Source organism: Lampris incognitus, chromosome 15 (genome assembly GCF_029633865.1).
Source record: "Lampris incognitus isolate fLamInc1 chromosome 15, fLamInc1.hap2, whole genome shotgun sequence".
Lineage (NCBI taxonomy): Eukaryota > Metazoa > Chordata > Actinopteri > Lampriformes > Lampridae > Lampris > Lampris incognitus.
In genome coordinates, this window is record NC_079225.1 from 25,380,943 (window position 1) to 25,406,574 (window position 25,632).

At 46.4% G+C, this 25,632-nt stretch overlaps 1 protein-coding gene across 1 annotated transcript in view; it reads right to left on the reverse strand.

Annotated features, from left to right (window-relative positions):
• nbas (NBAS subunit of NRZ tethering complex) overlaps positions 1-25,632 on the reverse strand; it is a 227,784-nt gene that overhangs the window by 3,028 nt on the left and 199,124 nt on the right. Inside the window, 2 exon segments of the mRNA XM_056294466.1 lie at positions 11,778-11,909; positions 13,392-13,539. Of these exon segments, the coding sequence (XP_056150441.1) occupies positions 11,778-11,909; positions 13,392-13,539 (280 nt within the window).

The window sequence follows — 25,632 nt, forward strand, 5'->3', positions numbered from 1 at the left end:
GTTAAAACCCTCAAATCCCCTAAGAAAGGAAGGGTGTTGTTTGTGGGATCGTATCCACAGCTGGACTGACACTGCTGAACCTGCATGTCCACCTACAGCAACGAGAAGAAACACAACAGATAAAGAGTCTATCTGGATAAACAATCCAGCCCTGCAGCTGAGCCGAATGCCACGGTAGTACTGAAGCGCCTTCCTTTAAAACATAAAACAAAACAAAAAAAGCCATTGAGATCATTTCAATTGCCTTATGCAGCGTCGCGGCTCATTGAAACTAGTGACACTTGCATCAAGAATCACGACAATTTTGGAAACACAATGTTTATTGCTGCAGTCACGGAAAATAATCTTATCCCAAGGGGTATATAAGTGCACCTTCTCTTTTAGAGCAACGCACACTTTATTGTGGCTGTGGCGTGTGACAGTGAGCGCAGTGGGACGGTGTGTGAGGTGTATAACAGGACGCGTAACAGGAAGTGTACAGATGCGTCACACACGGTTAATAATGAGATGTTCTCTCCCCGTAGGGGCTTGGCCAGATCAAAATCTCAGTATGACAGAGAGAGGCGGAGGAGAAGCGGGACGGCTGGATGGAAAGATGGGAGGCGGGGAGGGATGAAGGGGGAGAGGTGGTACAGGAGGTCAGCCAGGTATAATGATATGGCAGAATTACAGAAAAAAAGATGGAGAAAAAATGAGAACTAGAGGAGGAAGGGAGCAAAGGGCATGAAAAATGTATGCCGGATGGAGAGAGAAAAACAAAGCAAAAAAAAAAAACTCGTGGCTTGACTCCAGTAAAGATAGCATGGCGCTCGTCATATTATATTCCAGTTTAACACCTGATTAGTATTTTACCTCTGCGACACCAATCAGGAATCAGGGACATTTATTTGTCGTTTCATTTTATGCACATGCGTACATAAAATGAACGAAATATCGCTTCCCCCAGTCCACAGCAGTGCGACACAAACACAAAAACACGTATCCAAACTACAAAAAAACTACAAAAACATATCAAAAAAAAATAATTCACTGTCCCAAGAGAGCGAACACCAGGATGACTGTTGGAACTGCCGGTCTGCATAGGCTAGCAGTTAGCTTAGCCTGCCCCGCTTCCACGTCCTGTCAGACCGCCCTCGGTGTTTCCTCTTCGGGCAAAGCTCCAGGCAGGGCCGTGGTTCCTGGGCCCGCAGGACGCAGCAGATCAAGCTCTCCCAACCGATCCAGCACCAGCTCTCCCAGCCATCAAACGAAGACACAAACTTAGATGCGGACAAAGACATTGCATGGACGGTACTGGGTGAGGCTGCCGCAAATGTAAGTTTGCGCCGCCATCTTCCCACACCGGTGCTGGGTGAGGCCACCGTAAATGTGAATTTGCGCTGCCATCTTCCCACACCGGAAGTGGGAATGATTTGTAATGCCTCCATCCATTATCCAAACTGCTTATCCTGCTCAGGGTCGGGGGATGCTGGAGCCTATCCCAGCAGTCATTGGGCGGCAGGCGGGGAGACACGCTGGACAGGCCGCCAGGCCATCACAGATGATTTGTAATGGACTGGCACAAGTTGATTTCTATCTCATACATTCGATGTGGATTATATTCAACACCACATCAGAGTGACAGGAAAGCAAACTGGAGGCAGTACCTACTGGAGGCAGTACCTACTGCAGGCACTACCCACTGGAGGCAGTACCAACTGGAGGCAGTACCCACTGGAGGCAGTACCCACTGGAGGCAGTACCCACTGGAGGCAGTACCCACTGCGGTACAGAAGTATAGGTGTCGTGGTACTGATGCTGATGCTTCAAATATCCCACATGTGATGCACAGCAGGTAGTGTGTCTAATTTACCACTACCGGTGTGTCTGGGCCTAAAGAAATGTGTAAAGTTAACCAAAGACAAGGCTTAGGCTTTGTCGTCATACACAGCACTGACTCTGACAGTGCTGAGATCAGTTTAAGAGACGCACACTGACAGAAGCACACAATTTCACATTTTACCCACGAAACCAATTTCATTATGAAACAAAGCAAAGTACTGAATGTCACACAGGTGCGGGTCTGCCATCCCACATCGCTTCACACACACAATGACAGACGCCTGGGCAGACACGCACATAGACATTTACACGTGCATTTAATGAACGCCGACACGTGCATGCCTACACGAACATCACCGCTCGACCGTGTCCAAGAAACAGCAGATTTGAAGCTCAACAGTCAGTTGGATTGACAGCAAAGCTGAAAATAGATTGAAAAATGAGGGGGTGGCAAAGAGATTGGAGCGTTGGAGGGGAATACTGATCTGAGTGGAGGGCAGATAACACATCCGTTTTCCTCTCATCTTTTACAGCGTGCGCTCTTCTGTCATTTCTTATGCATTCGACTCTGCGGAATGGGAAGGTTCAGACAATCACAGAAAACCTCGCGGCTCTTACAACCCCTAAGAGCTTCTCAACACGTCTTCCCCCTCCCCGTTTTAAACGTTTCTATTACATTTGACATTACTTGAATTTTCACTGGATCTCATCGCCACGTGCAGCCCTTAGTGGGCTGTGGCTCCAGCTTAACTGGCTACCTCTCACAGTCGTCCCATCCATCCTTCTATCTATCCATCCATCGCCCTCCCTCGAGCGTTCTATCCTCTCTGCTTCACTCCCTTCCTCCCTCTCTCTCTCCTGGTTTCCCAGTGGCCATTCCAAGCCCTGCCTTTACTCAGAGCTCAAGGGAGTCTAACGGAGGAGGGAACACATTCATCATGTTTTCGCCTTTTTTCATAGGTCACAAGCTTGTAGCATGTTGGAATCTGTGTGTGTGTGTGTGAGTGCGTGCGTGCGTGTATGTGTGCAGGGTCCAAAATTAACCCTCGCCAGTCATCAAATGCAGGTAAATTTAGTCTGTTGTGAGTAAATTACGGAGACCACCCGCCACTCGGGCCGGTAGAAAACAAATGAATTTCCTGCATGCACTGGATAAGGCTGCTGGTGTGGTGTCACCTCAGTCTGCTAGACCTGCCATGCTGCGTGTGTCATGCATGGTACATAACAGACCTCCCATGCTGTGTGTGTCATGCATGGTACGTAATAGACCTCCCATGCTGCGTGTGTCATGCATGGTACGTAATAGACCTCCCATGCTGCGTGTGTCATGCATGGTACGTAATAACGACAGTTATCAAACTGCACAATGTTTTTGTTACAGTATTTGAGATACTTGTTGTCATCCTGCAGTTGAAACAAACCCAGCTATGTGGAGATTTAGTATTGTGGGAGTGGAGCCCACAGGAAAGAACAACAGGTGAACTTCAGGTCAAAGTGGCAGTGCCTCGTGAAGGCCATGGCGGCCATTTTACTTCTCGCCATAACCCAATTATGTATTTTGCATCGTATCTCCTGAACCAAACATGATAACACATAAAAGTTGATGTCTAACCCTTTGATTTGATGGTAAAGGATTACAATGATGGGGCGTCTGGGTAGCGTAGTGGTCTATTTCATCGCCTACCAAAATGGGGCTCACCGGTTCGAATCCCTGTGTTACCTCTGGCTTGGTCGGGCGTCCCTACAGACACAATTGGCCTAGTCTGCGGGTGGGAAGGTGGATGTGGGCGTGTGCCCTGGTCACTGCACTAGCGCCTCCTCTGGTTGGTCGGGTTGCATGTTCGGGGGGGGGACTTGGGGGAATAGTGTGATCCTCCCACACGCTACGTCCCCCTGGCAAAACTCCTCACTGTCAGATGAAAAGAAGCGGCTGGCGACTCCACATGTATCAGAGGAGGCATGTGGTAGTCTGCAGCCCTCCCCGGATCGGCAGAGGGGGTGGAGCAACAACCGGGACAGCTCGGAAGAGTGGGCTAATTGGCCGGGTACAATTAGGGGAAAAAAGGGAAGAAAAATCTTTAAAAAAAAAAGAAATAACAATGATGCCATATTCAACATCATACACTGTCCAAGTGAACAGTTAAAGGTGAATTCAGTGATGTTGTGAGAAGGAAATCCCAGTATCTGAGAACCTAGGCTGGACTTTATAATATCACATCTGTTGCATGCATGTTGTGCAGCGTTTTAAAAGCTTGATTCTTTTGTTCATTAACCCTGATAATACAGTGACTGTAAAGAGGAGAACAATATTCAATAGGACCTCAGCAACTTAGCGTAAAAAGCATGTGTCAAACAAAGATTTACTTCAAAAAATGCATCTCAGGGAGCTCGGAGTGGAACCGCTGCACCTTCGCATTGACAGGAGCCAGTTGAGGTGGTTCGGGCATCTGATTAGGATGCCTCTTACGTGCCTTCCTTTGGAGGTTTTCCAGGCACGTCCAAATGGGGAGAGACCCCGGTGTAGACCCAGAACTCGCTGGAGGGACTCCATGTCCAAACTGGCCTGGGAACACCTTGGGATCCCCCAGGAGGCGCTGCAGGACGTTGCTGGGGAGAGGGACGTCTGGAGTGCTCCACTTAGCTTGCTGCCACCACGACCCGACCCCGGAGAAGCGGATGATGATGAGATAAGATAAAATTTATCTCAGAAACACATTTGTTTGTTTTGCTGTTGTTGAACCAATTCATCTCTGTCCACTTCACAGTCTCCTCTACATTGAGCTGTGTACTATATGGAGGCTTTTTTTTTATTTGCAACGCCCCCGGCAGCCTTTCTTGCAGCCACAAATGAAAAGAGTTGCAGGATGGACTGGCTTGCCTGTGGAAGCGTTGACCACAATGGTCTCCAGTCACTTGGGTCCATCCATCCCCAGTCTGTTAGAGATGGCATATTTGGTGCCACCTTAAGTGCTTGCCCCCCAATAGTGTCCTCCTTGGGTCACCGCTCTTTTGAGGTGCCGCACCAGACCAGTGCATCCTTAGTTGGGAGGATTTGCTCTGTTCCTCGAGTCAAGCTTGATCGAGGCTGAGTTGGCTGCTTGTGCGATCACAGAGAATTATGAAGCGCTCCGCAGTGGAAACCAGCTCCTTTGGAGTGTGTGTGTGTGTGTGTGTGTGTGAGACATTATTCTTCATCATTTGTGTGTGCATGCACGTGCAGGTTTTGCTTGTGTGTTTATCTGTCAGGTATACAAACACCTCCAAGGCCTCTCCAAAGGTTAGGAACAACACTTTGTCTCCTCAGCTTAGCAGAGACGCCAAGTGTCTCACACCTGGCGTATGCACGTGTGTGTCGTGTGCGACTGCCGTGCGGTGTTAGTGAAGGAACAAACACTCTCCGTGACAACAGTACAGACGTGTCACACTAAACCCGTAAGATGCCCCCCCCCTCTCCTGAAACAGCAGCACTGTGTAGTACCTGCATGACTTCACAATGTCCAGTATTACCTGCGGACTGATTGGACAAGTAAATATTTCTCACCCTTGTTTTGTACTTATGCCTCCCCTCTCTCTCTCTCTCTCTCTCTCTCTCTCTCTCTCTCTCATCTTGTACATCTCTTTCCCCTTGCTTACTCTCTCTGAGCGATAAACCCGGCTGAGAGCTTAATTGGAATTACCGTACGCGTAGCATGCCTGCTACATAATGCATGGCCAAGCCTCTTTTATCATTTAAACCATAAAGCTTCCAGACAACACAGTCACACACACACACTACACCCACCTCCTCTCCCCCGTTCTCTCTCACCCCTCCCGCTCCACTTCCTTTCCTCTATCCTAGCTGTCCCATGGCTTTGTTGGTGCGTGCACGCACGCACGCACGCACACGCACACGCACACGCACGCACACACACACACACACACAACTGCAGATAGTCCATGCATACTCGGTGACATTATTGAAAGTGACAGAGGAGGAGACAGTGAGGAATAAAATGAAAATAAAAGTGGGTTGTGACACACAGGAAGTAAACAGACCTGCAGCAGAACAACATCAGCGGCAGGAACACACACCTACCAACATGGGCCCACACACACCCGCAACCGGGGTCCGGGGTATTCACCGGGTCCAGTCATTACAGGTCAAACAGACATGCAAACATGCATGCCCACAAGAAAAAAAATAAACATGCACGTAAACACTCACACACGCACACACATGCGCACAATTGCACGTGATCGTGTAGACACAAACGAATATACAAAGTGACATCTGTGCACATCAGAATTGGAAAACAGCCTCTCTCTATTTTACTGAGGAGAAAGACAAGGTGTTGTTTGATTGTCTGGAGGGGCCTTGAAGGGATTTTCATACTGAACACACACACACACACAGACACACACACAGAGACACACACACACACACACATGGATGCACAAGACAAGTACAAATGATGAAGAAAATGAGTGTCAGGAACAGGGAGGAAAAGATGAAGTGGTTGCATCTCAAATGAATGAGAGTTGAATGAGAATAAAAGAAGGAATAAGAAGGTGAAGAGTCAAAGTGAGAAAGGGTCACATGGGAAAACGCTGATAATCAACACACAGTCACAAGGGCTTAGAAATGCTTAAGAGACTGAGAACCCTCCCATTCTACACCTCCATGAATCAACGTATGCATGTAATTTGATCAAAACCCAACTACATGTATGTGTTTGAGTGCATGTGTGTCTGCATGCGTGTGTGTGTGCATGGCGGTATCTGTATATATGCTGCCAAGTGATGTTGACAGCCCATTCATATTGGCGGGGGCAGCTCTTATCTGCCCCTTATCTCTGGTTCCCATTAGTCATACTGTTGTTAACCCCTGGCTCCCTGCTCCGCCGCTCATCCATCCACCCGACTGGCCCATACATCTTAGCTAGGGGGCAGGAGAGGAGGAGAGGGAGGAGAAGGAGGAGATTTACAGAGGTTACGAAAAGTATGGGGCGGAGAGCCCCATACTGAGGGAGGGAGGGAGGGAGGAGAGGAGAGGAGGTTGAGAGAGGATGTTTGGAGACATTATAATTCAGGTGGGGGCGACACGGTAGCGCAGTGGTTAGCGCGGTCGCCTCACAGCAAGAAGGTCCTGGGTTCGAGCCCCGGGGTAGTTCAACCTTGGGGTTCGTCCCGGATTGTCCGCTGAGTGAAGTTTGCGTGTTCTCCCCATGTCTGCGTGGGTTTCCTCCGGGTGCTCCCGTTTCCTCCCACAGTCCAAAGACATGTAGGTCAGGTGAATCGGCCATACTAAATTGTCTCTAGGTGTGAATGTAGTGTGTGTGTGTGTGTGTGTGTGTGTGTGTGTGTGTGTGTGTGTGTGTGTGTGTGTGTGTGTGTGTGTGAGAATGTGTGTGTGTCGGCCCTGTGATGGTCTGGCGGCCTGTCCAGGGTGTCTCCCCACCTGCCGCCCAATGACTGCGGGGATAGGCTCCAGCATCCCTGCAACCCTGAGAGCAGGATAAGCAGTTTGGAGAATGGATGGATGGATGGATGGATAATTTAGGAGGAGTGGGGAGGAGAAGCTGAGGCAATATTAGTAGTGTCCAAAGATAATTTTATTATAGCATCTATTGCTTCTCCAAAATGAGCGCAGTAAATAGCCAACAACTGCATTCTATTTTCCACAGGCACCGGAAACAGTAAAGCCTCTTTCGATTTGTATGCTCTCTCTGCCTCTTTTGTCTTTCTCTAAAATCATCACACACTCCCGCCACTCTTCTTGCCATCAAACACACACTGCATCCTCTTCCAAATATGGGACTTGGTAAATCTGCTAATCAAACAAATCACAGTCCACCAAGATTTCTTAACCACAGTAAGTTACCTTATTTTCCATTTATGTCAAGCACTTTCTTTTTAATGCCATTTTAATTAAAAACTAATCTTCCCACAAGAACTAAAGAAGTTTTTTTTTATAATCTTAGGGGATTCTGGTCTGTGTCAAAAAGTAAAGAAGAATTTACTACATGTCGTTATTGAGGAAAATGATGGGCATGCAAATCTGTGACATCAGATGCAGAGCAGAGTGCCAGAGCAGATGCCACACTGGGGTTAGTGATAGGAGATAAGACCTGTCAATCACACAGCAGAGTGGGAGTCTATAGCACACGCTTTACTGAGAACCCTCTCATTCCACACTCCTCTATGAATCAATGTATACTACTATCACTACTACTACTACGCCCCCCCCTCTTTTCTCCCCAATTGTATCTGGCCAATTACCCCACTCTTCCGAGCTGTCCTGGTCACTGCTCCACTCCCCTGCCGATCTGTGGAGGGCTGCAGACTACCACATGCCTCCTCCGATACATGTGGAGTCGCCAGCCGCTTCTTTTCACCTGACAGTGAGGAGTTTCACCAGGGGGATGTAGCACGTGGGAGGATCACGCTATTCCCCCAAGTTCCCCCTCCTCCCTTGAACAGGCACCCTGACTGACCAGAGGAGGCGCTAGTGCAGCGACCAGGAAACATACCCACACCCGGCTTCCCACCCACAGACACGGCCAATTGTGTCCGTAGGGACGCCCAACCAAGCCGGAGGTAACACGGGGATTTGAATTGTCAATCCCCATGTTGGAAGGCAACACAATAAATCGCCACACCACAGCAATTATGTATGAAATCATGTACGAATCATTTATGAATCAATGTATATATTCAGCTCAACTTACAAATCTGTCATCAACTGACCTCAAGCCTTAGTGAATACAGTAATAAAGGATGCAAGGTAGGTGGATTTGGGAGGACATTCACACACGTTTTCTGTCAAAATTTTACGGTGTGATTAACAGAATGAACCATAGCATAGGTGCAAATGCTGTCTGTTCAGTCACTTCCTTCAAGAAACTGAATTGCAAAATATTCAGTAAATGGGTGGACTGGTCCACCAGATCTATGTGATCATGAACAAATAGCATGAACTGACATGTCTTGTTTCTAATCCTCACACGATACAGATCTACTGATCTGTTAATGGCTTGCTGCAGTGGATGTCAAGACTATTTGTAGATCTGATAAGGTGCCTTAAGAGTGTTTTGCATCTGCATCAGGTTGGAAGTGATATAACTGTGTAAGAGCACTGAGATATTCAGTAATCGTTATATTATTGGAAGCAGTCATTAACAATGCAAACACAAGTTTGATCTTTAATTTGCAGATGCATGGGCATCTTGGACTCACAGAGGGCACCATGAGGCGGTAACACGCATCCAATCCCTGATATGAATACCTGATCACAGCAATATTAAAGTACGCCTGCAAAAATGCACTCAGTGATAGAGCTAGGCAATATTTATGTAACATCAATATTGTGCTGAGACTAGATATTGTCTGGGATTATAGTTATTGTAATATGATATAAATCAATGTTGCCATTCCCTGGTCTTAAAGGCTGTATTACTATAAAGTGATACAATTTTCTGAACTTATTTGTTTTACCTGAGTGACATGATTAGTGAATGCCTCTACCTGCTTGGTGATCATATTCACATTACTAATGACAATTTCCCAGAAATGTCTTGTGTGTAAATATCTTATGAAAGCACCAACACCCGTCCCCAAAGTATCATCACATCACTGATATTGAGGTATTCAGTCAAAAATATGGTGATATGGGTGTCCGGGTAGTGTAGCGGTCTACTCCGTTTCCTACCAACATGGGGATCGTCAGTTTGAATCCCTGTGTAACCTCTGGCTTGGTCTGGTGTCCCTACAGACAGAATTGGACATTTCTGGGGGGGGGGGGGGGCGGATGTGGGTATGTGTTCTGGTTGCTTCACTAGTGCCTCCTCTAGCCGGTCGGGGTGCCTGTTTGGGGGGGAGGGGGAACTGGAGAGAATAGCATGATCCTCCCACTTGCTACGCCCCCAAAAACCCCTCACTATCAGGTGAAAAGAAGCTGCTGGTGACTCCACATACATTGGAGGAGGGATGTGGGGGTGTGCAGCCCTCCCCAGATTGACAGAGGTGGTGAAGCAGCGACCAGGACGGCTCGGAAGAGTGGGGTAATTGGCCGGATACAATTAGGAAGAAAAAGAGGGGGGAAAATAGATAAATAAAAAATATCGTGATATTTGATTTGGTCAATATTACCCAGCCCTACTCAGAGATGTAAATAAAGTCATAAAGACATCAAAACAACTAAATACACGTTTCTATGGATGCATATGCAAAGATACGGTACCGTGCCGCAAAACACTCATTCATTCATATTTGTCTCCCTCAATTCACTGCATACTATCACACAGTACTTTCATGTACAAATACCTATTTGCAGAACATAATCATACAAACTCCACGACCGCTAAGGGGCAGGAAGAAGAAAAAACTATATGACCTGCCCTTTACAGACATTGTGCCACGCACACATATGTTTTGCTGCACCGCTATGGGACGCAATCCCGTGCCTTATCTGTGTCAGATGTAAGACAAATTTCATCATTGCTGCGATCTCTGGAGAAACACTGTGCAGTGCCCTGTTCGTTCAGCTCTCAGGTGGCAAAGATGAGATTATTTCTCAAAGCCATTTGACATACTTCCCCTCTTGTTGAATCCATGCACTCTCTCGCTCTCTTCCCGCCCCATCCATCTTTTCCCACTTACCGGTATTGGTCCATCTATCTTTCCCTTGCTGTCCCTGCACGCTCCTCTCAGGGAGTGTATTCCTGCTCTGACCGGACTCTATCTTCCTCTCATACTCCTGTCTTTTCTTCTCCTTTCCTTGGCGATCCTCTCTGTGGTCCTCTCTCTCTCTCTCTCTCTCTCAAATACCCCCATAGGTCCTTCCTTTATTTGGTTTTTCCTCCTCCTTTTCTCTCACTTTCTTTGCACTGCTAATTCACACATCCATCTCCTGTACTTCTCGGCTCCGTGTCTCTCACAATCCCTCTTTCTTTTTCTCTGTGGGATAAAAGCAGTGTGTTGCTTAGGTGCAGAGATAGGAGTGTTAAGCTTCATTAAATGGGAGCTCTATCACTTAATAGCAAGGCTTTCTCTTTATCTGATTTGGGTACAAGAGAGAGTCCACTGGGTCTGGGAGGACTACTTTGTGAATGTTACTTATCTGATCTGGAGACAGTGGTGAGAGGCCCACTGAGTCTAAGGCACTTAGATGCTGTTGCTTTGTGCTAGGAGGATATTTGTCACATTGGTAGCCAATGGATTTATCTGGTTTTACTACTGAGATTCTTCTTGGAAAGCCAGTACTCTCCTCAGGACAGAGGGGAGGTGTCTGCAATTAAATCTATAAAGGCCACATGGTAGAGACATGATTCTTACCTGGGCTGTGAATACCTGCAGCTTGTCCTCCATCTTATCATCCATCAACTATCACATCCTACATTTTCCTCTCTTCAAATCCACCTTCACCTTTTGTCTGTCTCTTTCTCTTCATTCATTGTTTCCTACATCCCTCCAGCACTGCTTTGAGAGGAAGTCTTAGGGGATAATACATGGATAAGAGATGGAGAATTCTGGATGCCACCTCTTGCTTGACAATACGCCATGAATTGTTTTCATCACCTGATGTGAATCTGCACGAGTATTTTAGTCTGATATTTTGTTTTAAAGTCTCACACCTTCTTAAAGTGAATGAAAAGGCCCACGGTAAAAGTAGGGAATGACTTGACTTGTTTCTGACCCAATTTCACTTGTTTCAGAAATTCCCTTGAGTAAAGTGTCAGACTTGAAAAAAGGCAGAATGAGGTGAATCATGCAACCAATATCAAGGCAATGCCACTAGATGTAAAAAAGAAAAAAGAAAAGGGGAGGACGAGTGTGCGATTAAGAATCAAAGCTGGATTGAATATCATTTTAAGATGAGGCTTTTTCTTCAGCAGTGTAATCGCTTCAAAAGGAACGCTCTGTGTTTTAGATTTGCGGTGGTCAGTGTTCAAGGTGGCAGTATGACACTGAAGACCTACCTCAGTCATGCTGTTGATCTGATCCAGGGCCAACTGGAGCAGGTGATCCTCCCCACTCTCAGCCATCAGTTTGAGTGCCGGCTGCTGGAGCCCCTGCTGATTTTGGAGCAGCATGGCTATGTGTCCAACACACTGCAGGGAGAGAGAGTATGATGAGGAAAGAGAGACAGAGACAGAGAGAGACAGAGAGAGAGAGAGAGAGAGAGAGAGAGAGAGAGAGAGAGAGAGAGAGAGAGAGAGAGAGAGAGAGAGAGAGAGAGAGAGAGTGTGTGTGTGTTGGTGGGGTAAAAGGGTAGGAGAGGCGGATTGATGGATGAGAGACATGGAGAGATGAAGGTGAAGTGCCACATGGAGAAATCAGAAGGGGTTGGTAGATGAGGAGACAAAAAGGTAAGAGAAGAGGGAGACAGTAGGAAGACAGGAAAGAGTAAGTTAAGGACAATAAAAGAGGTGTTAACCAATGTGCAGCCACTGTACTAACACACTGGCACGTAATGGTTTTAAGAGGCTCTGCCTGCACACAGACGCACTCATATTCACTCAGACACGTGAATGCTGCCAGCGTCGCAACTGTGTAATATATGGATATCACGATGCAATCTGACTCCCCCATGCTCTGGCGGTTTCATTCCAGCAGATTCAAATTAAAGCTGTTCAGAACAGAGTAAAAGGCCACCCCCCCACCCCAATATTACACCGCAAGGCAGACACTAGCCTATTCACACTGAATAGCATTAGTGCTAAACTAATATCACAGTCAGACGGTGCTAGACATACAGAATGGCATTAGGCTTTACCACTTCCATGGTGCTCAGTAGGGCATGAATAGCATTAGAAGCTGTGCAGATATCAAAGAGTGGCTAGCTCCTATAGTACATTGGAGAAGGCATTGAGCTGATGCTAACGTGTTGCTGTGGGTTACAGACTTAATAGCTTTCGGCGTCTGTATTAGAGAAAAAGAGAAGTATCATGCGGCCTGTCTGTGGGGTTCACTGAATGTGGACGAGCACTGTATTTTTGATAATAATGGTGATAGCAGTAGGGTAGAAAATGATTTCAAGCGAAATATCAATGCGGCACAAATTATTCATTTTTCGACACCCTCACAGTGCTCTTTGCGACTCTGTTAGCTGTCGACCTCAAACATTACTTGTCCCTCGGAGCATGTATTCACTAAATTTTTTTCTGACTCTCTATTGATCATTGCAACAAGGGGAAATTACTTGTTGAAAAAGAGGCGCTGCTAAACCTGGAGCATACGGGGGAGACTTAGGTTGATGTGCTCTCATTGGTATAAATGAAGCTTTCTTTAGTTTAAATTTTTCATTTGCTAAAGCCAAACACATCCCTATACAAATGGACATTTTATTTTCCTATAACTGTAAAGAAAAAAAAATGACTTCACTTTTTATTCAATGGGGGGGGGGGACTTAAGATTGTGGATGATTGCTCAGGAATTTAGTGGATATAGCACTGAAAACTGTGCAATGCTAAACAGAATGAACGAACGCTGACAGAAATGTACTGACACACTTGTGTCCGCATACTGATACAAAAACACATTTGCTCATAAAAACACATACATAAGTGTAAAAATGGGTGTTGGGTGTTTACCTGTGCAGAGAGCTTATGCTTGGTGCTATACAATGACCGCACCATGGTGACAACCTGCTGGCCCACATCGACTTTGACCTCTGATTCCTTGCAGTGGGTCAACAGGGCTGAGGTCAACACCACCCATGGGTTATTCTCTGACACCGCCCTGAGGACACAGAAAGGAAGCCCTGCAGTGAGTGAGTGTGAATGTATCTGTGACTGTAGAGCATATCAGTCCCATCGTACCAGCTGGTGCCGAGTCACGTCTAATTCTGCATACGTAGTCCCAGTGTGAGTGTGTCACATACACAAGGCCTAACAAATGGAGTATGAAGGCATGAGTGCTATTTCTTTCTTTTAGTTTGTTAAGTGACACAGTAACAGTGTATCTGGTCTGACAGGTGCAAGTGAGACAATGTGGGCCAAATCTACAGGAAGTTTCCCGTTGCAAACAAAAACATCGAAACAGATAACCAGAACTTGGGCGGCACGGTGGCCCAGTGGTTAGCGCTGTCGCCTCACAGCAAGAAGGTCCTGGGTTCGAACCCCCGGGGTTGTCCAACCTTGGGGGTCATCCCAGGTCATCCTCTGTGTTGCGTTTGCATGTTCTCCCCGTGTCTGCAGTGGGGTTTCTCCGGTAATCCAGTTTCCCCCACCATCAAAAAAAAAAAAGACATGCATGTTAGGGTTAGTACTCCTGTCTGTGCCCCTGACCGAAGCATGGCAAGAAGAACTGGAGTTGGTCCCCCGGTGGCTGCCCACTGCTTGTAGCTACACAGCTAGGATGGGTTAAATGTAGAGCATAATAAAGTATCTCAAAATCAAAAAAACAAAACAAAAACTCTTAATGTAGGCTCAGTCGCAGAGCATTAGGTCTGGTATCCTATCTACTCGTAGTCTTCTATCTTGTAGTCATGTAACAGAGTACATGACTACAAGACCATGTTGGCAAGCAGACAACACATTATAGCCAGAGGATAGGTATTGATAATGAAACACCAGACACAGCAGATGATCTGAGAATCACAGCACCATTTCATTATATTGTACCTTTATGGAATCACAGGCAGATATAAAAGTGTGCAGAATTATCAAGAGGTTTGTGGATGATGAACTAATGAAACAAGAAGCTGACATGTAAGCAAGGAGGGGAAATGTTTGAGTACAATGCTCATGCAGTTAATATTAAAAGCCTACACGGTTTGTATTAGCTTTCTCTCGCTCTCTCTCTCTCCCGGTGAATACAAGGAGACAGCTGCCAGCAGTGACTAGCGTCAGTTTGCTTACAAAGTCCCTTATGAGCCCTCCCCAGACCTTTGCTAATGCTTCCACCATAATCGATTAGACGCCACCAAGGCCAGCAAATGCCAATGCTCAAGGCATAAAGAGCTTCAAGGATCTCTATTGATGCAAAGCAGTTGCAGACTATAAAATGTAAAGACATTAGAAAAGAAAAAAAATGAACGATGCTGGATTACACTTGGTGTATTTGCAAACAATAATTGCATGGTACAGGTTAAAATTGATGTATGGTCAAATCAAAAATGAAAAAAACAAAAACAACAACAAACAAACACAATTCAAAAAAGGTCATAATAAAAATTATTAATTTTTCACCTCCATTCAATTACAATGTTTGACTGTGTGTATTCTTGATGCCAAAAATGACTTTTGACCTAAATCACACAACAACTACATTGACATTGAAGGCTACTGCTTTCTACAGCATGGCGGTATAGGTGTATATGGAGGTATAGGTATGGGTATAGGTGGAGGTCCTCTGTGCACAAGTGTTTTTTTTTTTTGTGGATTTGTTTCCCCCCATTTTTCTCCCCAAATGTATCCAGCCAATTACCCCACCCTTCCGAGCCGTACTGATCACTGCTCCACCCCCTCTACCAATCTGGGGAGGGCTGCAGACTACCACACGCCTCCAATACATGTGGAGTCGCCAGCCGCTTCTTTTCCCCTGACAGTGAGGAGTTTCACCAGGGGGACGTAGCGTGTGGGAGGATCATGCTATTCCCCCCAGTTCCCCTCCCCCATGATCAGCCGCCCCAACCGACCAGAGGAGGTGCGAGTGCAACAACCAGGACACATACCCACATCCGGCTTCCCAACCACAGACACAGCCAATTACTATATGTCTGTAGGGATGCCCGACCAAGCTAGAGGTAACACGGGGATTCGAACCGGTGATCCCCGTATTGGTAGGCAATGGGATAGACCGCTACACTACCCGGACACCCCCCCCACAAGTGTTTTAAACACGCTAGGCCCTTTCCAATATAAAGAAAGTGTCCTGGTCCCGGCTACTCCGTTTCCTGTGTCTCATGTGTAGCCCTGCACGGACACCATCCCAGTCCTGAGTCCAGTTCAGTTTTCCTTGGTTGCCGATTTTCCCCAAAGCTGTTGCTGATTTTTCAAATATGTTTCTGTGTATATACTAAGTTCGGCTGTCTAGTTTGTTGGTTGTCAGAGCGTTACCATCATGTGTCCTTGTGTGATCCTGATACCCTCATGTTTCCTACCATTAAACCGTTTGTTGCACCTGTTACCGTGTCTGCATGTGGGTCCTCAATTCCTGCACCCCCCCATGGCAGAAAGTCTAAGGGATGGAAAGTCCTTCATGGTGGAATTTTAACCCCTGTTAGATAATATTAGCACATCCATTATGGCTCGTTCAACCCCAAAAACATGCACTAAAATGCCAGCGTAGTGTGGGGGAGCACATTCTTTTTTCTTTTTTTTTTAACTGCAGAAGTGCTGACATGCCAGCTACCACCACAAAGCTGTTGCAGCTTTAGAGTTGTGTGATCAGCACAACCAGTGATAGACCCGGGATTATATATTATGTTAACAGGACGGTGTTTGCTTGTCAAGTTTATTTATACAGCCCTCAATCATAGTTACAGTCAAAGAGGGTTTTACATTCCCATAGCGAAAAACAGTAGATCAAGTAACTGATGATGGCCAACACCCTCTACCTTTAATGCTTTGACTCAAATGAGGAAAAACGCCACAGAAAAAAAAAAAGATTTTCAGGAGAAAAAAATGGGAGAAACGTCCTCAGAGATGGACAGAAGTGTACTAACAGGTGATTCATGTCAACTGAGCTGCAGAGGTGTGCGCTGTATCCTGCTCACAAAGATGCAGACCCCTGGTAGGATGAAAAGAATGTTGATGTGTTTATGTTTGTGGATATTCTGTGTGTGTGTGTGTGTGTGTGTGTGTGTGTATGCGTGCGCGTGAAAGAGAGAGGAAAAGAGGCAATGAGAGAGAAACAAGGACAGTGTCATCTTTGTGAAGCACAACTGCTGTGTGTCAGTTGTGAACAGAACGATGCAGAATCATTGTCTTGAGTTTGTAATTAGAATGAGGCCTGGTAATGATGGCACATTTTCTACTGAGTAGCTAACGTTACATCTAAACTGCATACTATCCTGACTGAACACTTAACACTGACATTGTAAAACAGATGCTTTTGCACTGGATCAACAGAGCTAAAAAGTTAGCTCATCTGAATCATGTTTTCAGCTAACTTTTAGCTAACCAACAACCCGGAGAAGTACATTAGAAACACTTTTACCTAAGTGACCTCTTCAGTCTGAACTGACTGCAGGTATCCCCCCACCCCTTATAAACAACACAGTGGCATAACGACCGAAGCCAACGATCGGTATCATATGTAAATATGAACATGAGCATTAACTAGAGTTTCAATGGCCATGTGTACTATTCACAGAGGATTTGGGAATGTTTGCGATCACAGCATTGTAAGATGGTGACAGATGTACTCTTATCCCCCTCCCCCCCGGTTTAGGGATGGTCGTTCCCTCTTCACATAGATGGCCTCATTGACTCCATTTGATTCCCTAGTGGGAATTGTGAATAATGTGAACTGTGGTCTATCTGAAAAGTTGTCTCTCCCTACACCTTATTTGGCTCTTTGTATGTCTTGTTATATGGTAAGTAGCTGTCATGAGATAAATCATATGGGAAGCCCTTGCCCCCCCCCCCCCCCGACTGGAGATAACCAGATGTTCAACCAACCTATGGTATAGGACAATGTACATTCATTATTTGACTGAAGTTGACCAATTAGCAAGCCTTTCTTTTTTTGGACCCCCCCCCCTTTATCTCCCCAATTGTATCCAGCCAATTACCCCACTCTTCTGAGCCATCCCGGTCACTGCTCCACCCTCTGCTGATCCAGGGAGGGCTGCAGACAACCACATGGTTCCTTCAATACATGTGGAGTCGCCAGCCACTTCTTTTCACCTGACAGTGAGGAGTTTTGCCAGGGGAATGTAGCGCATGGGAGGATCATGCTATTCCCTCCAGTTCCCCCTCCCCCCCAACCAGTCACCCCAACCGACCAGAGGAAGCACTAGTACAGTGACCATGACACATGGCCAAATCTGGCTTCCCACCCGCAGACATGAACAATTGTTTCTGTAGGGACGCCCGACCAAGCGGGAGGTAACACGGGGATTCGAACTGGCGAGCCCCGTGTTGGTAGGCAACGGAATAGACTGCCACACCACCCGAGTAAGTCTTGTCTGAGAAAAAGGTACATAAGGAAAAAATCTCCTTTGTGTCTTTGAGAATATATTAAGATAACCACCAGATGTTCTGCCTGTATTTGCCGTATATGTAAACATACAATACAAATGATGGTTTATCATCAGTGTTTTGTGTAATTATTTCTGAATCTCGAGTGTTTGCTGGCAATATTCACAACATTAACCAATGAGGATTATGATGTTAATCACAAAAAAAAGATCTTCAACATCTTACCACAGCATTATGTTTTTTGATGCATTCACTTACAGATATCTGGAACAGTCACCACCCACCCCCACCTCCAAATATACACAGATGGTACAGCTAAACTAGAGACTAAATGGCACAAAATAAATGAATGTTTGTGATCGAGTGAGAACTAGCGTTCATGAGATGAGTGAGAGCGAGAGCAAGAGCGAGAGAAATAGAGAGAGAGAGAGAGAGAGAGAGAGAGAGAGAGAGAGAGAGAGAGAGAGAGAGAGAGAGAGAGAGAGAGAGAGAGAGAGAGAGAGCGAGCTTCACAGCAGGAAGCACAGCAGGGTTTTCCAACTGGCCATCAGAGTGTCTTGTCCTGACACGCTGTTTCACCTTCAAATGAAGAAGTGGCAATTGGAGGATACAGAGTCCATTTCTGCTGCTGGCACATGGCTACTTCCTGTGTATTGGCAAGCAGGGGGCACTGCTGTGTGATACTATGGCAATTACTGCTAAGGGTGCAGAGTGAGTCATAGCCAGCCTCCACTCACTGTTCCCAATCATGACTCAGTTTACTGGGATAGACAAGACAACAAGCTCTTAGACAAAATGCTCACCGTAGCCTTCGTAGGAGTTACAAACATAGCTGCATATACATGTGCGCACATATGCACGCACGCACGCACGCACGCACGCACGCACGCACGCACGCACGCACGCACGCACACACACACACACACACACACGCACACACACACACACACACACACACACACACATCGGATGTACTACCAGATGTATAAGTACTGAGACATGTGCCAGATGTATAAGTACTGAGACATGTGTCAAAGTACTGTCAATTTCTTATGAACAAAGCAGAATTAGCGCAGATAAAAGAACTCATAGTTAACGTTAACTAAAGGTTCCATTAATCTGTATTGGCCACATCAGGCAGCACTTCTTTTATAAAGATGTCAAAGGAAGACATGAATAGATGCTGAAACTCGTAACATCAGAAATCTGTGTCTTGGGTGTACGGGTGGCATAGCGGTTTATTCCGGTGCCTACCAACACAGGAAACGCTGGTTCGAATCCCCGTGTTACCTTCGGCTTGGTGTGGCGTCCCTACAGAAACAATTGGCTGTGCCTGCAGGTGGGAAGCCAGATGCGCGTATGTGTCCTGGTCACTGCACTAGTGCCTCCTCTGGTCGGTCGGGGTCCCTGTTCGGGGGGGAGGGGGAACTGGGGGGGAATAGTGTGATCCTCCCACACGCTACGTCCCCCTGGTGAAATGCCTCACTGTCAGTTGAAAAGAAGCATCTGGCGACCCCACATGTATTGGAGGAGGCATGTGGTAGTCTGCAGCCCTCCCCAAATCAGCAGAGGGGGTGGAGCACCGATACAATTGGGGAGAAAAGGGGGGGGGTCTGTGTCTCAAATAGTGTGTTGATAACTTAAAAAGGCATAACCTAATGTCAAATTAGATGATTTAGGCTAAGACCTAGGTCACCTTGGGTAACCTGACAAGTTAAAACGGTGTCACGATGGTTTATCTCAAAACTGCAGAAGAAATGCAGTGTTCAGTCGAGCAGACTGTAAGAGATCAGAACTGGCTTGCAGGTTTCAATGTTGTTTCATAACAAATGCTGCAACACACGTATGCATGATGTAGCAAATTACCTCAAACGGTTTAAACAAGAACCCAACCCAGCCACTGAGGATGCACAAGCCAGTGCATCCTTAGTGCCGGTCCCAAGCCCGGACAAATGGGGAGGGTTGCGTCAGGAACGGCATCCGGCGTAAAATCTTTGCCAAATCAAATATGCGGATCATAAATAAGACTTACATACCGGATCGGTCGAGGCCTGGGTTACCAACGACTGCCACCGGTACTGTTAACCAGCAGGGTGTCGGTGGAAACTATGCTACTGTTGGGCGAAGGAGAAGGAGAGGGGGAAAGCATGTCCAGAGGCAGCTAGAGAGGAGGAAGGGTAGGCATGTGGAGGTGAGAGTTGGAACTTTGATTGTTGGCACTATGACTGGTAAAGGGAGAGAGCTGGCTGACATGATGGAAAGAAGAAAGGTAGGCATACTGTGTGTGCAAGAGACCAGGTGGAAGGGGAGTAAGGCCAGGAGTATCGGAGGTGGGTTCAAACTCTTCTACCATGGTGTGAATGGGAGGAGTAAAGGGGTAGGGGTAATTCTGAAGGAAGAGTATGTCAAGAGTATGCTGGAGGTGAAGAGAGTGTCAGACAGAGTGATGAGTATGAAGCTGGAAATTGAAGGTGTATTGCTGAATGTTATCAGCGCATATGCCCCGCAAGTTGGGTGTGAGATGGATGAAAAAGAAGAATTCTGGAGTGAGTTGGACGACATGGTGGAGAGGGTACCCAAGGAGGAGAGAGTGGTGATTGGAGCGGACTTCAATGGACATGTTGGTGAAGTGAACAGAGGTGATGAGGAGGTGATGGGAAGGTATGGAGTCAAGAAGAGAAATGTGGAAGGACAGATGGTGGTTGATTTTGCGAAAAGGATGGAAATGGCTGTGGTGAATACATATTTCAAGAAGAGGGAGGAACACAGGGTGATGTACAAGAGTGGAGGAAAGTGCACACAGGTGGACTATATCTTATGTAGAAGGTGCCATCTAAAAGGGATTGGAGACTGCAAGGTGGTGACAGGGGAGAACGTAGCTAGGCAGCATCGGATGGTGGTCTGTAGGATGACTTTGGAGACCAAGAAGAGGAAGCGAGTGAAGACACAGCCGAAGATCAAATGGTGGAAGTTGAAGAAGGAAGACTGTTGTGTGGAGTTCAGGCAGGAGTTAAGACAGGCACTGGGTGGTAGTGAAGAGTTGCCAGATGGCTGGAAAACCACTGCAGAAATAGTGAGGGAGACAGCTAGGAAGGTACTTGGTATGTCATCAGGACAGAGGAAGGAAGACAAGGAGACTTGGTGGTGGAATGAGGAAGTACAGCAAATTGTACAGAGGAAAAGGTTGGCAAAGAAGAAGTGGGATCGTAAGAGAGATGAAGAAAGTAGACAGGAGTACAAGGAGATGCAGCGTAAAGCAAAGAGAGAGGTGGCAAAGGCAAAGGAAAAGGCGTATGGTGAGTTGTATGACAGATTAGACACTAAGGAAGGAGAAAAGGACTTGTACCGATTGGCTAGACAGAGGGACCAAGCTGCAAAGGATGTGCAGCAAGTTAGGGCAATCAAGGATAGAGATGGAAATGTGGTGACAAGCGAGGAGAGTGTGCTAAGAAGGTGGAAGGAATACTTTGAGGGGCTGATGAATGAAGAAAATGAGAGAGAGAGAAGGTTGGATGATGTAGGGATAGTGAATCAGGAAGTTCAGCGGATTAGCAAGGAGGAAGTGAGGGCAGCTATGAAGAGGATGAAGAGTGGAAAGGCAGTTGGTCCTGATGACATACCTGTGGAGGCATGGAGATGTTTAGGAGAGATGGCAGTGGAGTTTTTAACTAGATTGTTTAACACAATCTTGGAAAGTGAGAGGATGCCTGAGGAGTGGAGAAGAAGCATACTGGTACCGATTTTCAAGAACAAGGGCGATGTGCAGAGCTGTAACAACTACAGAGGTATAAAGTTGATCAGCCACAGCATGAAGATTTGGGAAAGAGTAATAGAAGCTAGGTTAAGAGGAGAGGTGACGATCAGCGAGCAGCAGTATGGTTTCATGCCACGAAAGAGCACCACAGATGCGATGTTTGCTTTGAGAATGTTGATTGAGAAGTATAGAGAAGGCCAGAAAGAGTTGCATTGTGTCTTTGTAGATTTAGAGAAAGCTTATGACAGAGTGCCGAGAGAGGAGGTGTGGTATTGTATGAGGAAGTCAGGAGTTGCAGAGAAGTATGTAGGAGTGGTGCAGCATACGTATGAGGGAAGTGTGACAATGGTGAGGTGTGCGGTTGGAATGACAGATGGGTTCAAGGTGGAGGTGGGATTACATCAAGGATCGGCTCTTAGCCCTTTCTTGTTTGCAATGGTGATGGACAGGTTGACGGACAAGATCAGGTAGGAGTCTCCATGGACGATGATGTTCACGGATGACATTGTGATCTGTAGCGAGAGTAGGGTACAGGTTGAGGAGAGCCTGGAGAGGTGGAGGTATGCACTGGAGAGAAGAGGAATGAAAGTCAGTAGGAGCAAGACGGAATACCTATGCGTGAATGAGAGAGAGGACAGTGGAATGGTCAGGATGCAAGGAGTGGAGGTGACAAAGGCATTTGAGTTTAAATACTTGGGGTCAACTGTCCAAAGTAACGGGGAGTGCAGTAGAGAGGTGAAAAAGAGAGTGCAGGCAGGTTGGAGTGGGTGGAGAAGTGTGTCAGGAGTGATTTGCGACAGAAGGATATCAGCAAGAGTTAAAGGGAAAGTTTACAAGATGGTTGTGAGACCAGCTATGTTATGTGGTTTGGAGACAGTGGCACTGACGAAAAGACAGGAGGCGGAGCTGGAGGTGGCAGAGTTGAAGATGCTAAGATTTTCACTGGGAGTAACGAAGAAGGACAGGATTAGGAACGATTATATTAGAGGGACCGCTCAGGTTGGACGGTTTGGAGACAAAGCAAGAGAGGCAAGATTGAGATGGCTTGGACATGTGTGGAGGAGAGATGCTGAGTATATTGGGGAGAAGGATGCTGAATATGGAGCTGCCAGGGAAGAGGAGAAGAGGAAGGCCAAAGAGGAGGTTTATGGATGTGGTGAGGGAAGACATGCAGGTGGCTGGTGTGACAGAGGAAGACGCAGAAGACAGGAAGAAATGGAAACGGATGATCCGCTGTGGCGACCCCTAACGGGAGCAGCCGAAAGTAGTAGTAGTAGTAATAGTAGTAGTAGTAGAGGTTTAAACGAGAACCCCTGAAGAAACAGCTTCTGATTAAGGACACATTTATTTTTTTTCTGAGCGTTTAAATGAGAATCACTGAAGTAACAGAAAAAGAAAGCCCTCAGTAGTCAGAAGCTGAGTGTTTGTACTCCCAACACAGTGATGGTTTTGAATGTGAAATATAGGGGATAAGTCTGCAGTTAAAAGGACCATTTTTAGCTGACTGTCCCGCGGCTAATGCTTCTGACTACAGCTCCAACACCCACTCTGCAAGCGGTGTCGGTGAAATCCAGGGGTGAATTTGGCATGGCTGTGTTTCCCCCAATCCTAATCCTCTTTCTCTTGCTCTCTCTCTCCTATTGTTTCGCTGTTGGATAGCACCCTGCCAGGAATGACAAGGGCTTTATACAAGCCCAATGACAACTCCAACGGCCACTCCCAATACATGCAAGCATGCACGGACGTGCTAATAATCACTTTTCACACTTTAAATTGCCTCTTCTCTCTCACTGGGCTCTTTTCATCTTGCACTGCTCTACAAGACCATTTCTGTCTCGTTTATCTCGCTCTGTTTCTCTCTCACTTTGTTTTTTTTTTGTCTTTTCACCTCCGTATTCCAAATTGACATCGTTTCGCTGAGTTTTCTCCCTCTCTCTCCCACTAGCTAACAGGCATACTTACACCTATATTTCATGACTCACCTAGAGTCATTCTCTCTTGTCTCACCTTGAAGTACTGTTGTAGTGTTACAAAAGAAGAAGTAATTCAGGAGAAAAAAAATAGTCCAGGAGTAGGGCTGGGTAATAATTCGAAGTTAACATTTATCGTCTTTCAAGGGTTTTGTACGGTGATGAAATTCGGGTATTGCCATATTGTGATAAACATTTTTGTAGTCAGAGTTAATGATAATGAAAATGTATTGCCTTAAATTTTTCACAAATGAGGTCTGAAAGATTCCCCCCCCCCCATTATTCTCCCCTATTGTATCCGGCCAATTACCCCACTCTTCCGAGCCGTCCTGGTCACTGCTCCACCCCCTCCGGGGAGGGCTGCAGACTACCATATGCCTCCTCCGTTACATGTGGAGTCGCCAGCTGCTTCTTTTCAACTGACAGTGAGGCGTTTCACCAGGGGGACGTAGCATGTGGGAGGATCACGTTATTTCCCCCACTTCCCCCTCCCACCCGAACAGGTGCTCCGACCGACCAGAGGAGGCGCTAGTGCAGTGACCAGGACACATACCCACAACCGGCTTCCCACTCGCAGACACGGCCAATTGTGTCTGTGGGGGCGCCCGATCAAACCAGTGGTAACACAGGGATTCAAACTGGTGATCCCTGTGTTGGTAGACAACGGAATAGACCGCTATGCTACCTGGACACCCCAAGGTCAGAAATATTTGAGGTAGTATTATTTGAAAACTACTTTTCGTTTGATATTACATTTTTACATTACCAAACAGTTCAATGTGATGAACCTCAGTTGCATTCTTAAATATTGTATTTTTGCATGTCCAGGGTGTCTCCCCGCCTGCCGCCCAATGACTGCTGGAATAGGCTCCGGCATCCCCGCGACCATGAGAGCAGGATAAGCAGTTAAGATAATAGATGGATGGAGATATACATACATATATATATATATGTCTTTTGACATTTGCAGCTAACATGAGCATACACCATACACACTGGACCTCTGCATCATTAATTTCAACCAAGCAGCTTATGATTTCTGCATTGGTGAGACATGTCAACATGCAAGCGTACACCAACATGCGTACATTACTTCACAGAGAAGAATGGCTGATTGCAACTCTGAAACACAGCATGCTTTCAATGTGCTTACAGGGCAAACACTTGACAGGATACAGCAGCATTGTCTTAGAGACCCTATCAGCACTCTGTCACTTTTAAACAAGGACATCAGAGCACCAGAAGAGCAGTCACATCATTGAGCGCTTATTGACAGTCAGTCAACGCATGCTGGGGCTTATAATCTACCAGCTGGTACTCGGCTCTTGATGCCTGAAGCTTTGCGCACAACCGTGTTTCTGCTCCAATCAGAGCTAAAACTGGCAGGGACTCTACGATGCATGTGTCACACATTTCCTTGCATCATTTTCTGGTGTCTGGTAGCACACTACATATCAAAACAAACTTCACTAAACAAACAATGACTTCATCCCAACCATATTAAAACTGGATGGCAAGAGAGAACGTTTGTTTGCTCTTTGTGGTGAGCTTGCACACTGAGCGGAGCCAAACCACCAATGATTTTAACAGCCTGTGAACTGCTGAATTGCATAAACTTGAGGGAAATGATTAAGGTTCTGCAACACTGTTGGTTTGTCTCCAAAAAAAAAACCCCTCTCCCTCCTCAAAAGCTCTCATGTAAAGTGTCAGAGTGTGTCTTGCCATTTGTATGCTTCAGTTTTACTGAGAACAATTAAGTGCATGGCATTAGCAAAGTAAACAACGGGTTTAGTCATGCTGAGTTTGTAGATGCTCAGTGTTTCTTCATTAACGGAGCTTTTTTCATGAAGTTTCACTCTCTTTTAAAAATTTAATTTTAGGCATCTGGGTAGCGTAGCTGTCTATTCCGTTGCCTACCAACACGGGGATTGCCGGTTCAAATCCCCGTGTTACCCCCGGC